Source organism: Bombina bombina, chromosome 1 (genome assembly GCF_027579735.1).
Source record: "Bombina bombina isolate aBomBom1 chromosome 1, aBomBom1.pri, whole genome shotgun sequence".
NCBI classification, from domain to species: Eukaryota; Metazoa; Chordata; class Amphibia; order Anura; family Bombinatoridae; genus Bombina; species Bombina bombina.
The window spans coordinates 1,290,346,221-1,290,362,280 of NC_069499.1; the positions used below are offsets into that span (position 1 = coordinate 1,290,346,221).

Sequence of the window (16,060 nt, forward strand, 5' to 3'; positions counted from 1 at the left end):
ATGTAATGGTTTACGGATAGGTTTATCTTTTTTTATTGTCATTTGAGAGAGCTGATTTTGCCTCTACTGAAAATTTCAATGGCTATAAAAAGCAATCTAACCCAGATACAACAGATATAATCACATAGGGGAGTTATCTCAGACATATATAAGATAAGGAAGCCTTTTTGTTTATATAAGATGATGAGATAACATTACATGGGCTCCCTTTTAAGCTCAGCCCATTTTAAGAGGAAACACAACTATCTCATATACAAAAATAAACCTTAAGAAGTAATTCCCTGTATATGTTTTTGCTCTACAACTGGTATAGCAAGTCAAGTTGAAATGCATTAAAGGGAACTCAATTAAACATTACACTGTTTTTTTAATTAAGCATTTCTAAGGTTCCCCCTTCCCCCCCTGTTTATTGCAACTGTAAAGTAAGATGATAAAACTTACCTTCCCTGCTCCTGACTATGCTTACCAGTGCTTTTATATCAGGCTATCATATTCAAAAAATCATATGCACATAAAGTACTTTAGCTTTCATATATCGGGGAATGAGGGAATATACTTTATAGCCCATTTGTTTGTTCACCTGTATGTTAAAAGCTTCTTGCATTTTTGTCTGCTGTAGTAATAGAAAATATTCATTAAATAAATTACTTTAGAACATACTGGTATCCTGCGGCCGTCTCTACTTGTTTTTGCAGCCATTGGGGAAAAACAGAACACAGTAGAAATACTGCTTTGAACTCGAAGAGCGGAAAACACCACTGATCCAGTTAACAACACTAGATGCATGACTCAGGTGTAGATCTAGCGCTACTGATTGGATCAGTGGCATTTCCCACTTGGGACCAGCAGTACTCTGCAAGTCCCAAACAATATCTTAAAGTATTTTCAAAATACAACTATTGTGAGGACATTTTGTTGAGCTATGCATGTCATTTATGTACAATATGTGAAACTATTTTGCTGGCTATACAATTAAAGCCGCTGAATGCTTAAAATGTGAAAAAAGTAGTAAGTGTTATACTAGTCAAAACCTATTACATTTGTTCACTGTCTGACTCCCAAATACATAACACTGATTCCATGCTCTTGTTGCTTTAGGTATGACTCTTTTACTGGAGTTCCAGTCAGTCAGCCAAATATCTCCTTGGAAAAAGCCAGCATTTTGTTCAACATAGCAGCTGTGTATTCACAGATAGGCACCCGTTGTAACCGGCAGACAAAAACTGGATTGGAGGAAGCTGTAAATGCTTTTCAAAAATCTGCAGGTAATGGATTAATGAATCTAGCTTTTTATTAATGAAAATAATGCATTTGTGCTCTTTTTTTTATAAATGGGCCTATAAAACTAAATACACTAATGTGAGTATCTGACTTTAGCAAACTGTTGTAAAAAACTCATTAATAAATATCTGACTGGCACTTTTTATGTTGCGTAGCGCGACCTTGGAACAGTTTCTTTGAGCACCTGCCACTTCCACGTTAAAAATCTACAAAATGTAACACTTCCTCACACAAGACACAACTAAGATTTTAATCCACTCTCCTTTATTTTCCCGCCTTGACTATTGCAACTCCATCCTCTCTGGTCTCCCTAGCTGCCCAGTCTGTCTCTCATTTACAGTCCGTAATGAATGCCTCTGCCAGGCTCATCTTCCTTACCTGTCGCTCCTCATCTGCTGCACCTCTCTACCAATCCCTACACTGGCTTCCCCTAGCCCCCAGAATAAAGGACAAAATCCTTAATCTTGCATACAAGGCCCTTAATAACACTGCTCCACACTGCTCTCAGACTTTGTCTCCAGATACTCTCTCTCCCGTCCCCTTCGCTCTGTTCACAACCTCCTTCTCTTCTCCTGCTCTTGTTACCAGCTCACACTCCTGTCTACAGGTCTTCTCCAGAATGGCCCCTATTTTGTGGAACTCTCTGCCTCACTCCACAAGACTCTCCTCTAGTTTTCATAGTTTTAAGTGTTCCTTTAAGACTCTACTGTTTAGGGATGCATACAATACACGCTAACCTTTCTTACCTCTCATCCTCCTTTGTCATCCCCTTGAACTCCTTAGCTTGTAAGCCTTTCATGAGAGGTGATTTACAACAGTACGTTTCTTGGCAGGGCCCTCTACGCTACCTTTGTGTATCATACCTATGTTTATAGCGCTATGGAATCTGTTGGCGCTCTACAAATAACTGATGATGATGTTAATAATAATAATGTTATACAGCATCTGCGTTTGTGCACTCTGCTGGTGTTTAAATGGAAGTTCTACTGTCAAAGGAAATATTGGTTTCATAAGTGCATCTTCTATTTATACAAAGTTCCTTCTTTTACGATGTACTTAAAGGGACAGTCAACACCAGAATTTTTGTTGTTTTAAAAGATAGATAATCCCTTTATTACCCATTCCCCAGTTTTGCATAACCAACACAGTTATAATAATACACTTTTTACCTCTGTGATTAACTTGTATCTAAACATCTTCTGACAGCCCCCTGATCACATGACATTTTATTCATTATGTTTTGACTTTCATTTTAGCCAATTAGTGCAGTGTCTGCCACAATCCACGGGCGTGCTCACAATGTTATCTATAGGGTTTACCTGAACTAGCTCTCCCCTGCTGTGAAAAGCAAATACAAAAGCATGTGATTAGAGGCGGCCTTCAAGGGCTTAGAAAGTATCATATGAGCCTTCCTAGGTCTAGCTTTCAACTAAGAATACCAAAAGAACAAAGCAAAATTGGTGATAAAAGTAAATTGGAAAGTTGTTTAAAATTACATGCCCTATTTGAAACATGAAAGTTTTTTTTTGGACTTGACTGTCCCTTTAATGCATTCAAAAGATATAAACAGTTAGTTTCACACCTGTCACAATCCCTTTCTGCTGCAGAAGAACATAAGGCCAGTGACTGAATCATACAAGTCTGCAGGGCACATAGTAAAATAAAGGCATTTGTTTAAGAATAAAATGGTTTATGAAAAAAAAACATTTTTTTATGTCCCTTTAAAGGGACATTATACACTCATTTTTTCTTTGCATAAATGTTTTGTAGATAACCTATTTATAAAGCCCATAAAGTATTTGTTTTTTTAAATGTATAGTTTTGCTTATTTTTAAATAACATTGCTCTGATTTTCAGACTCCTAACCAAGCCCCAAAGTTTTATGAGAATACCATCAGCTACCTCCTCCAGTTTGCTCCTGTTTGTGTAAAGGGTCTTTTCATATGGAAAGGAAGGGGGGGGGGTAGTGTCTTATTTGCCACTTGCAGTGGGCTTTCCAGCTACCTTTACAACAGAGGTAAACTGAGAGCTTCTAAGTAAGTTTTTAAACAGTTTTATACTGGATTTTTATATCAGTACCTGTGCATCTTATTCTTTATAGTAGTGACTATTACATACAGTTATATGAAAATTAGTGTATACTGTCCCTTTAAGTGACAGTCAAGCACAGTTACTGTAAGCTTGGAAATGGGCACCAGGGGCATGTAAAAGATGCAAGTTTTTGTAAATAATATTTTTTCAGGGAGGGGTATTTTTAAATTATTTTTAACCTCAGTTTTAACTTTTTATTTAAAAGATTCTGGAAATAATAAAAAAAAAATGGATAATAATGTGGTCACATAAAAGATCCATTATCTTAGTTCTTTTACAAATTAAAATGCTTCTTGCTATGTCTAAATGTATCTTGCTGTTTATTTTTTTAATTCTAATTAAATCACTTTATTCGGTAAACAAAACATAGACTGAAGCTGCCAAATATGACGGTGTTGTATTTATCACAAGTGCTTTCACTTTTTTTGTGTGGACTGTAGTACTTCTGGGCATGTGCAGAGTGCTGCATTCTAAATTAAAGGGACATAATACTTATGCTGCATTACTTTCAAGTGATTCAGCATATAACTGTAAAAAGCTGACAGGAAAATATCACAAATGTTTACCTCAAAATGTATTCAGCTCACACTAGTAACTGCTTAGTGAACAGTTACTCTTCAGCTACTGTAGCCGAATGTTGGGGGGAAAAACAGCCAATCAGCTTCATTTGTGCTGAGGTCACACTTTGCTTTACTGTGATCTCATGAGATTTTACTGAAACTTTGAGAGATTTCTCAGTAAATTTCCTTAAACTGAGGAGGAAAATAACATGACTGCCTGCAAATACAAGATGCATGCTCCCTTGCAAGTCCTGGAACTAGCATCTTGATTTTGTGGTAAAATATCTTTTTTTTTTTTTTTTTTTTTTTTTTTTATAAAGATGTTCAGGTGATATTCTCTACTTTTTACACCTATGCTGCATCACTTTCTATTGCTTTAACATTTGAGTATCGTTCCTTTAAACACTAAATACATTTCATGCACCTCCCTATTATTATGGGTGCCATTTTGGAACCTAGGTTTTAGTGCAGGTATATAAAGGAGACTTGCTTCACATGTGCAAGCACATCAGAACTGTAATGTAGTGAAAGCTAGACTTCAGCATGGCGTCACACATAACTAGAGGGAGGTGGGGAATTACCTCAGTACTATGCTTATTAAATGTATTTAGTGCTTCATGCCCTTTAACAGCAAATAGAAGTCAGGAGTGCACTTATGTGATTGGTTGAATTTGCCTTGTGTTGTAAATTAAGTAAAAATAGGTCATTTTTTTTTCTTTTCAGTTTTTTTTTCTTTTAGTCAAAAGAGTTTTAATGGGTACTGGAAGTGATGTATCAAAGTTAATGTATTACTTGTATGTCTCTTTTAATACACAATCTGTTCTGTTTCTGAGAAACTATGGCATAACGATTTGCCTCATAAATTCCACAGTGTGTTATACAAATAAGATTGGCTTCCCACAAAATGCTGTTAGATGAAGTGGAACAAAACTGCTATAAAGAGGAAACTGCAATAAAAAGGATTAACCTATATGTTTTGTTATAAATCTAATGTTGAAATTAACAAGCTAAAAATATAACAATTCACTTTGCTACTGTTATGCGTTACTGTTTAAAATTGAATTGTTTTTTTAATTTGAAATAGGTTCCACCTTAGCTGAATTCATTCAGCAACAAGCCTTTTAAACTCCAAGCAAACCAACTTGCCCCAGGAGCCAATAAATTGGATAGCAGTTTTACATTAACTTTCTAGCACACGTAAATAACATGAAAACATTAGAATAATTGGTAGATTTGGAAATCAGTATATATATATATATATATATATATATATATATATATATATATATATATATATATATATATATATATATATCTATATATATATCTATATATATATATATATATCTCTATCTTCATTAAATTAAAGTTAATAGCTAGGAGACAAGTGACTGAGGAACCCAGGGTGGTCTGGTACAAAGTATGGGTTGGCTGCAATTATGGACTGGTAATTATGAATGGGGTTTTGCATTTCTGTGATCTTTTGTGTAGCATCGAGTTGTATTATATGAAACCAGGGCTGATATTGGAAGAAATGACAGTCTAACATATCCCACATATCAAGACTGTGCTGCATGTTTTGGGACAGTGGGGAAATTGCCCAGTATTATTGTTATGTTGACTATTAACTTTTCAGTTTAGAACAGGCGGTATCTGTGGAATGTGTGCTTATTTGCCCTTGGCTATAAAGCCAGGCCTTGAAAACTCTGGATCAGTGATATTCAAAAATGTTATAGTTATATGAACACACCAGCTTGCTTGTGCTTTCCATATTAGACATTCTGCAGGTTACATAGTCTTGTTGCTCTGTACCTGTGGTATTTACAGTCTGCAATAAAGCAAAGTTCTCACAAGAGTAAACATACAGACATTAAATATTTAAATATATGTTCTGAAAAAGTCATTTAGAAGTTCCCCTAGGTATGAGTATTATGATTGTTCCTCTTTTCACTTGCTTATTAGTTTGCCCATTGTGAGATGAGGGGTTCAGGATTAGCCTTCTGTTTCAGGGGTTTAATATATCAGTTGTGATGAAGATGCACTCTAAAGGGACAGTATACAACAATTTTCATATAACTGCACTTAATATACACTACTATAAAGAATAGGATGCACAGATACTGATATAAAAATCCAGTATAAAACTGTTTAAAAACTTACTTAGAAGATCTCGGTTTAGCTCTCTCGAAAAGGTAGTTGGAAAGCCCACTGTAAGTGGGAAGTAAGACACCCCCCTTCTTTTAAATAAAAAGTTAAAACTGAGGTTAAAAATAATTTAAAAATACCCCTCCCTGAAAAAATATTGTTTACAAAAACTTGCATCTTTTACATGCCCCTGGTGCCCATTTCCAAGCTTACAGTAACTGTGCTTGACTGTCACTTAAAGGGACAGTATACACTAATTTTCATATAACTGTATGTAATAGTCACTACTATAAAGAATAAGATGCACAGGTACTGATATAAAAATCCAGTATAAAACTGTTTAGAAGCTCTCAGTTTACCTCTGTTGTAAAGGTAGCTGGAAAGCCCACTGCAAGTGGCAAATAAGACACTATCCCCCCCCCTTCCTTTCCATATGAAAAGACCCTTTACACAAGCAGGAGCAAGCTGGAGTAGGTATCTGATGGTATTCTCCTAAAACGTTGGGGCTTGGTTAGGAGTCTGAAAACCAGAGCAATGTTATTTAAAAATATGCAAAACTATACATTTAAAAAAAACAAACAAAAAAAAAAACTTTATGGGCGATATAAATAGATCTACAAAACATGTATTTGAAAGAAAAAATGAGTGTATAATGTCCCTTTAACTTAATTTTTAATGTAGCACTGAAATTCAAATATCCCGCGCTCCGGCCAGCCACTTCAAAAGTAATTTAATTTTTTTTGGTGAGCCAACAGTTTGAACCGTTCTCCAATCAACGCTCTAGCTACAAAAAATAAATTGTGTGAGTGCCATATGTTTTGGAACTCATAGGAGTCCGTTTGTGTTTTGGAACACTTAAAGGGACAGTCAACACCCGACACAACCGTATTCTATATGTTTGTAACGCAAACGAAGACCCACATGCGTGATGACGCGCACGATATGTCGTTGCGCATGCGCATTTGTAAATCAGTCAGATCGTACACAGCAATCGGACTTGACACATCAAATTAATTAGATCGGTGTTAAGTAATAGGGTACTGTTAAAAATATAATACGTCAGAAACTATTGGGGAGAATAAAGTTCTGCTTTTTTGGTTCCTATTGAAGATTCTGACCGAGGATTCCATTCTGATTGGAGGATGGATTGAAAGAAGGTTAGTACGTAACCGTGGGGGGAGTTTGGCGGCCATATTTCGACTACATTAACGTATGTATTTGGAAGGATTCCTAGCACAAGGATAGAGGTAATAGAGAAGGGAGCCGGTGCAGGCGGATCTTTGTTTGCTTTACAAACATATGGAATGTGGTTGTGTCGGGTGTTGACTGTCCCTTTAACGGTCAAATTGAACCATTGACACTTTTAGCTATTGACCTTTTGTATTGTTACTTCTGACCCAATTTGATAATAGGATTTATTACACGTCCACGGTCCCACAATTTCACCAACTTTTACACGACCCCACTGTAGAAGATAGTCTCAGCATCAGACAACATATAATAGTACCCACCTATAGTAGTATTTTTTTTTAGAGTTTGAAGATTTATTAGTTTCTTGGTAACCTCCACTATCAGCTTACCACTGTACTTGTTTTTACAAATTGCTTTTAACTGTACATTGTGGATCCACAATTTTTATCATCTGTATTAATTCTTTGTAATAAAATTGTATTCATTTTACATTACCTATATTTGTATAATGTGTTAAATCACAATACAATATTCTGCTAATTTGGAAGTCACTACTAATTTAGGATTCATACCAAGTATATACTCATAATCCAAGTTTGGCAACTCTTAGAGTAAGATTCTCAGCCACCTGACCCTGATTGAGGCGCTCTGAACACAACCCTTCATCTTTGTTCATCCCTGGGCTAGCTATGTAGCCTTTGTTCAGAGCTATAGATGCTATTGTCTCTAGGTGCTTAATCTATACCCAATATTTCCTTATGGCAAGAGCGCTGATTTGGAGAACATTTCAAACCGCTAGCTCACAAAAAAAAATAATTTGCTACAGTAGAATGTAAGTTAAATTGTATCTTCATTAGAATGGATGAATTAAAGTCCATCTAAAATATTGCTAACATTCCGGATCTGTTTATACAAAGGGGAAAGTTTACGAATGCTAGATAGAATGATGCATTCAAAGAAGGATTAGTCTGAAAATTACATGTAGATGTATTTTTTGAAAGTTTCATTAGTTGTTGAAATAGTTACAAAACAAGTATAAAGTTTTAGTGTCTATAAAACAATGGGAGCTGCCATGTTATAACTTAGGTTGCCTTCTCTGCTGTGGCCAATTAAAGACAGTTATAAATAGGTCATTAGAGTGTGCAGCCAATGGCTATTTTTAACAGGAACTAAAAAAAAAAGCTCACAATTTCAGAATGGACAAAATAGATGAAAGTATATTGCAGACTTTTTTCGGTGTCTGGCAATGCACATAATGCGAAAAATCAGCTCTTCTTACAAAAATTACACGACTTGTTGCCATAGTAACTAGTCCAGCGTAACCACTACAACACTAATTTTGGAGCACTAAAATGTACAGTTTAGCTGTTTTAAATTTGTTTGGGTGCGGTTTTGATATCATTGGGTAAATGATAGATAGATGGTGCACTTTATATTCTTGGGCTGCACAAAATACTTTCTCTAAATGTAAATATGCTAATTAGGGGATCAGTGCTGCAGCGCCATTGGAGGAGGGAATGGCATACATTATGTGTAAATAAAGCCTACATTTATGGGCGGTCATTACGGCCGTTTACAAGGGAAATTAAAACATAATTTTACTAAATATTAAAGCTTTGTTTCAAGGTGAGAATTGCTAGGGTTTAATCTATAAAACTATGTGTTTATGAATTTTTTATAATGTTTTAAAAGTAAAGATTTCTAACCCTTTAAGCTCAATTGAACTAGCTTGTGTGTCTGTCACACGTGGGGGTTCAAATTTTGCGCTTGAAAGCTATGTTTTGTGTGGCAGGTGTTTGCTGCTTTGTTTCAAAATTATAAAGTAAAAATTATATTGTATTACATTATATTGAATAAAAGGCAATGAGCAAAATCGCAGCAGTCTTCTCTGGCTAGTGTAACCAGTTAGACCAGGTACAGAAGTCCTGGAACAGAATTTCTTTTTTTTTTTTTTTTTTTTAAAGCATTGATTTGCTACAGAGGAGGAGGTAGGTGAGGTTATGTGACATGTTAAGAGTTCATAAAATGTATTTGCCGCAAAAGGTGAAAACTATTTACTCATAGTGGGAACACTGGAGGCCATGTCATATATGGGTATGGAGCTGTTTCGGCATGTTCTGCCTTACAGGATTGTATTACAGAACGTTTATACTTAACCCTTAAGTGGCAGGGAGCTATCCGGCACTAATAAAAATGTTACTGCACTTTTAGCATGTATGTAAGATTTTTTATATCTGCATACATCACCAGGCTGATTGTTCTTACCACCCAGGTACAATTTTAGCCAATATTAAAAGAAACTGTTTAAAAATATTTTGCTTCAGCTTAGTGCTGAATGTATATATTTGGCCTGACCATGTGTATAATTAAATTTCATTGCAGGTGTTCTTCAGTATCTAAAGGAAAACTTCACTCACACTCCCAGCTATGACATGAGTCCTGCTATGCTGGCGGCCCTGATAAAAATGCTGCTAGCGGAAGCGCAGGAGTGTTATTTTGAAAAAATGATCTTACCTGGAATACACAATGAATTCTTCACTCTTGTGAAGATGGCACAGGAGTCTGCAAAGGTGCATATATTTATTTAATATTATTGGGCTGTGGACATAACTTCAATATTTTCTTACATTTTGTTTCTGGTCACCCTTTCCATGGATCACTTAACGTTTATGATGTTGTCAAACTGCTTTTCAAATGTAGTTTGTATTTAAACTGAATCGTCATGAACTTGGCTGCTGCGTCAATAGTGACGGATATCTGCTAGTGTTTTTTTTTTTTTTAATATGTAACTTGTCACTACAGAAGCAATGACACAATAATTTAAGGCATAGAAGAATATCAAACTGAATATGTTGCTACAATTATGGAAATCCTCAGACTTTATCCTACGAAAGAGCACTATTTAACCCCTTAATGACCGGACAATTTTTTTAAATTTTCTTACCCTTAATGACAATGGCTATTTTTACATTTCTGCAGTGTTTGTGTTTAGCTGTAATTTTCCTCTTACTCATTTACTTTACCCACACATATTATATACATTTTCTCGCCATTAAATGGACTTTCTAAAGATACCATTATTTTCATCATATCTTATAATTTACTATAAAAAAAATATAAAATATGAGGAAAAAATTGAAAAAAACACACTTTTTCTAACTTTTACCCCCAAAATCTGTTACACATCTACAACCACCAAAAAACACCCATGCTAAATAGTTTCTAAATTTTGTCCCAAGTTTAGAAATACCCAATGTTTACATGTTCTTTGCTTTTTTTGCAAGTTATAGGGCCATAAATACAAGTAGCACTTTGCTATTTACAAACCACTTTTTTTCAAAATTAGCGCTAGTTACATTGGGACACTAATATCTTTCAGGAATCCCTGAATATCCCTTGACATGTATATATTTATATTTAGAAGACATCCCAAAGCATTGATCTAGACCCATTTTGGTATATTTCATGCCACCATTTCACCGCCAAATGCGATCAAATAAAAAAAATTGTTGACTTTTTCACAATTTTTTTCACTAACTTTAGGTTTCTCGCTGAATTTATTTACAAACAACTTGTGCAATTATGGCATAAATGGTTGTAAATACTTCTCTGGGATCCCCTTTGTTCAGAAATAGCAGACCTATATGGATTTGGCGTTGCTTTTTGGTAATTAGAAGGCCGCTAAATGCCGCTGCACACCACACGTGTATTATGCCCAGCCGTGAAGGGGTTAATTAGGGAGCTTGTAGGGAGCTTTTAGGTTTAATTTTAGCTTTAGTGTAGTGTAGTAGACAACCCAAATTATTGATATAGGCCCATTTTGGTATATTTCATGCCACCACATTTCACCGCCAAATACGATCAAATAAAAAAAAAAATTAAATTTTTCACAATTTTAGGTTTCTCACTGAAATTATTTACAAACAGCTTGTGCAATTATGGCACAAATGGTTGTAAATGCTTCTCTGGGATCCCCTTTGTTCAGAAATAGCAGACATATATGGCTTTGGTGTTGCTTTTTGGTAATAATAAGGCTGTTAAATACTGCTGCGCACCACACTTGTAATATGCTGTCTGCCAGTACCCAATTTGCCCCCCAAAATAGTTTTTTTTTACTTTTTTAATATAAAATATTTGTTTTCTGTAGTGTAGCTGGCCCCCCTAAATAATCTTCAACCCTCCCCCTCCCAGATCCCTTATTAAAGAACAGAGATGCCACTGCATCTAGATCGATCTTCTTTTTTTTTTTAACTGGGCTGTATATTTTGCGTGCATGCTTTTTCAGGTTTATTTGTGTATAGGAATCAGCTGGTTTTGTGCTTTGAAACCACAGCCTATTATAATGGGTTGAGCGTGCAGGTAATATCATATCTCATGATATCACTTTGTGTACACATACATACTTATCTTATGTTTGTCTGTACACCAAAGCTCAATATTTAGAGAGAACAGTGGAAAATTAACATTTTATTACATAATTAATCTGCACCACACAGAGTGTAATTTCTTCAGCTGGCTGTGTTTACATAGGCTTATCAATAGCATAGACTCCAGTATAGAAACTTTCAGTATAGGTGGGTATACCACACTATTTCAAATTCCAAATTAGCTACTGGTAAACAATTTAATACACTCCAGCAGGTAAAATTGACCATTAAGAACAATTTTTAAAGGGAAGAAAATTTTGGGGTAAACTGTCCCTTTTAACTAATTACTTGTGAACTATTCTATGGTTTTCACACTGATAAGCTGGAAACATTTCTCAGACTTAATACGTAAATCTGTTATAATAAGGATGATAATCTTAAACTGGATCAATAGTGATTTGCATAAGGAGTTATTTATAGAAAGCAAGGTTGATTTATGGTGTAGACACTAATAAATACAGATGGTAAGGACAATTACTCAAGAATACCTGGGATAGGCATAATGTGTTTAAGAGCATTAATAAGTCTACACTTTAGAATGAAATACTAGATGTGTCCTCTGGAACTTCTAAACTGTTTCTATGTTGTCATGTAGTTGAAAGACAAAAGAAAACTTTTTTTTTATTGTGTTCTTTTACATTGCTATAGGTTAGTGAGATTTACATGCAAGTCTTCAATGCAATGAATCAAGCTCCAATCAAAGAAAATGTCCCCTATTCCTGGTCCATCATGGTGCAAGTGAAAGCCGAACATTACAAAGCCCTAGCGCATTACTTTGTGGCAATTCTGCTGATAGACCACCAGCGTAAGTATTGCATGATGTGAAGATTCTATGTCATACTTATGCCCTTTTTAGTTTAAAATCTAACTCTAAGGTTAAAAAGAAAAGAGGTAGACATGGGTTTTTATTCTCTATTCTTCAGTTCATAACCAGGTATGTTACTCAGAGGGAATAAAGTAACTGCCTTATGGAACTTCAAAAAACGCAGAATAACATTTCAGTTAAAATGTTTAAAGGGACAGTAAACACATTGTAATTACAAGACAGTTATGTCTTGTTGTTGCCATAGAATAACATTAGACAAGTCTTAAAACAAATAAACATCCTTTTTTTTTTTTTTACTGTAATTATTTTTCAAAAGCCAAACTCCGCCCACCATTTGCCTTATTTGGAGGAGCCAATCTGGGCTTTAGTCCACAGACAACAAGGCTAGCCTGGGTCACAACGTTGATAATGCAGTGCTTTGTTTTGCAGTTGTTTTCTGATAAAGTCAATTGGGGAAATATATATAGCAGGGTTAGCCTTTAAGTCAGCAGGGTGCATTTCAATTTCTGGGAATTTGAACTTGATCAATTTTCAGAGCTAAATTATGTATGAAGAGGCAAAATAAACAATGAAAATATATTGCAAAGTTATTTCATTATGCATACTTAAAAATGTTATATTAAAATTCCAAGGTGTTTACTGTCCCTTTTAATCCTAGTAAAAACATATACATTACATATTTACATTGCTGTGATTCCTTTAATTTACCTCTGAAATGTTGTGCCACTTGTACTTTCCTTGGAGAGGTAGAGTATGTATACCATAATGCACCATAAACAATGGGGCCACTTGCACTTTCCTTGGAGAGGTAGAGTATGTATACCATAATGCACCATAAACAATGGGGCCACTTGTACTTTCCTTGGAGAGGTAGAGTATGTATACCATAATGCACCATAAACAATGGGGCCACTTGCACTTTCCTTGGAGAGGTAGAGTATGTATACCATAATGCACCATAAACAATGGGGCCACTTGTACTTTTCTTTGGAGAGGTAGAGTATGTATACCATAATGCACCATAAACAATGGGGCCACTTGCACTTTCCTTGGAGAGGTGGAGTATGTATACCATAATGCACCATAAACAATGGGGCCACTTGTACTTTCCTTGGAGAGGTAGAGTATGTATACCATAATGCACCATAAACAATGGGGCCACTTGTACTTTCTTTGGAGAGGTAGAATATATACACCACAATACACCAAAAAATGGTGACACTTGTACTTTCTTTGGAGAGGTAGAATATATACACTATAATACAGTATAGGATACACATTTTAGTTAATAGCTGTACCATTTTAGAGACATGGGCTGCTATTTTTCTACCCTACTTGGTAGCTGCTGAGTTCTCAATTGTCCCAAATCTGTAGGATTGCCACCAACTGGGAGGTGTGTACCTGCTGCTGCTATTCTCTCCATGTTTTGGTCTTGTCTGCTATAAAATAAAGCTAGGACTGCTCAAACACCACCTAGTGGGCAGTCCCCACACTCCATGAGCCTCAAACTAAAATGGTGGCAGAGAATGGTGGGAGGTCTGAAAGTGTGCACTCTTGTATAAAAAGTATTGGGGGTAGAGTGGGTCATGAGGGATCCCATCCAAAAATGCATGGCCTTGACCCAGTCATGGTTATTATTTCTGGTGCAAATGTTTTTGTTTGTTTGCCATATTTTGTGGCAGGAAATCTTGTATGTTTGGATTTATGTAAAAATAAATATTGTTTGGACACTGTTGTCTTTCCAGTAACCCTGAGAGATGATGAAGACAAGCAGGAGAAGGCTGTGTCACAGCTTTATGACCATATGCCAGAAGGACTAAAGGCCCTGACCATATTAAGGGACAAGCAACAGAGAACGCAACTAGGTAACTTAGAACCCTTTTAATTAATAATATTAAAACATTAAAGGGACACACAGCAGCAATAAGAAAATGCTCTTTACAGCGATTTCCTTATGCAGATTTGTTACTTTTAACTTATTATGTATTTAGTTGTTGTCAAAATAATACAAAAAATAGTGGTGCCTTGCCTAATGAGGGCACTTGGGAAATTGTTGTCTCAGTTGGAGATATTTAAAGTTTTATATTGACATAAAATTTTTAATATCTTTTATAAAACAATTTTTTTATTGAATAGTTAATTAGAATATGTCCACTGAAAAGGAGCAGCGAGATTGATGGGTAGTGTATAGTGTAGGGATTGCTTTGTGGTCTTAGGCTGGACAACGACAACCATAGTATATAGTGTTTGTTTACTTGCATACTAAACACTTACAACTGTAGTTCGGTTGTTTACAGCAACAATGTTAAGTATAAACATGGAATTAACTAGGTATATTTAATAACCTTATATACCCTCTCACTGACATAAACATGTTGTTTTATAGTATGTGTCAGTTTATTTTGCTGTCATCTCAAATGCATATTTTAATATAATCCTACCTAGTTGTAATCTAACCCTTTGTTTCCCATAAACTTGTATTTAACTTTTTTCTCTGCTGATTATTTACAAAATGTCTTTGACAAACTAGTGTAAATGGACACATTGCTTTGCTGCTTTTTTCTTTTACTCTTTACATAGTTCGCATTCCTTGTTGTTCTGTGGCAATAGACTCTAATCAACCAAGAACACTTTCTCATGTATTACTCTTGGAAATCTGTTAAGGAATGCAAAACAAGAGAGAAGTGTTGTGAATATCTGTTTAGATAAGAGCTTTGCTTAAATGTATTTCATCCACATTCTTAACAAGGTGCGTTTTATTTGCACAGGTAAAGCTCATTTATGTAAAACCAAATGCAGTCATGAGGAGGCAATCAGACTGTCCAATTTGTGCAGCAAACTGAGGAATATAGATATGCTACAGGAGATCTTGTCTGCTTTCCACAAGCGCTCACAGCTCAAATACTCTCAGCATGAGAAAGACGACGACTTCCTAAATTTAATTTCAGCACCAGATATTGTTAGTAAGTACAAGTAACACACTCTTATGTTCCCTCTCCTTTTCTATAACAAGTAGTCCCAACCGGTTGCTATATTTTTATTGAATAAGTTACAACCATCCAATTTTTAATACATACACCAGTTCCACTGGTGGAACTAAGTACATTCTTATATACCATCTTAAAGAATCTAAAGCAACAGCATGGGTATTTAGTTCAGAAATGTATATAACCAATTATTTAGATCTGATTACATGGGTTATAGGTGAAGCACATCTTTCTGTTAAGCAGTGACCACTAAGCACAACATTTTAAAGGCAATTACTACCTTTTTTAGACACATCAGATCCCTTCATATAAAGCCTTACAACAATAACATACCATGTGGTGGTGGAATTGTTTGGTTTTCAGCCATAATCTGAGCCCAATCTTTGTTGCCAGGACAGCAGGATATATGCTGTTAAATATTTTGTTTATATGCAATTTTTGTGTGTGATAATGTGTCCCACATTAATACCCTGCAGCAGTATTGTGGTTGGTGGCAAATCTTATTTGCTCCTTGGATGTAAGCAGGGCTGCAGTTCATTGTAGCCTTATGTG

General features: G+C 35.4%; 1 protein-coding gene across 2 annotated transcripts in view; it reads left to right on the top strand.

Annotated features, from left to right (window-relative positions):
* Nucleotides 1–16,060, top strand: part of RHPN2 (rhophilin Rho GTPase binding protein 2) — an 88,550-nt gene that overhangs the window by 52,328 nt on the left and 20,162 nt on the right. For both annotated transcript variants that reach the window (XM_053701548.1, XM_053701557.1), the window contains 5 exons: nucleotides 1,099–1,265; nucleotides 9,651–9,838; nucleotides 12,344–12,500; nucleotides 14,267–14,386; nucleotides 15,290–15,484. In XM_053701548.1, coding sequence (XP_053557523.1) covers nucleotides 1,099–1,265; nucleotides 9,651–9,838; nucleotides 12,344–12,500; nucleotides 14,267–14,386; nucleotides 15,290–15,484 — 827 coding nt within the window. The remainder of the gene's footprint in view (nucleotides 1–1,098; nucleotides 1,266–9,650; nucleotides 9,839–12,343; nucleotides 12,501–14,266; nucleotides 14,387–15,289; nucleotides 15,485–16,060) is intronic.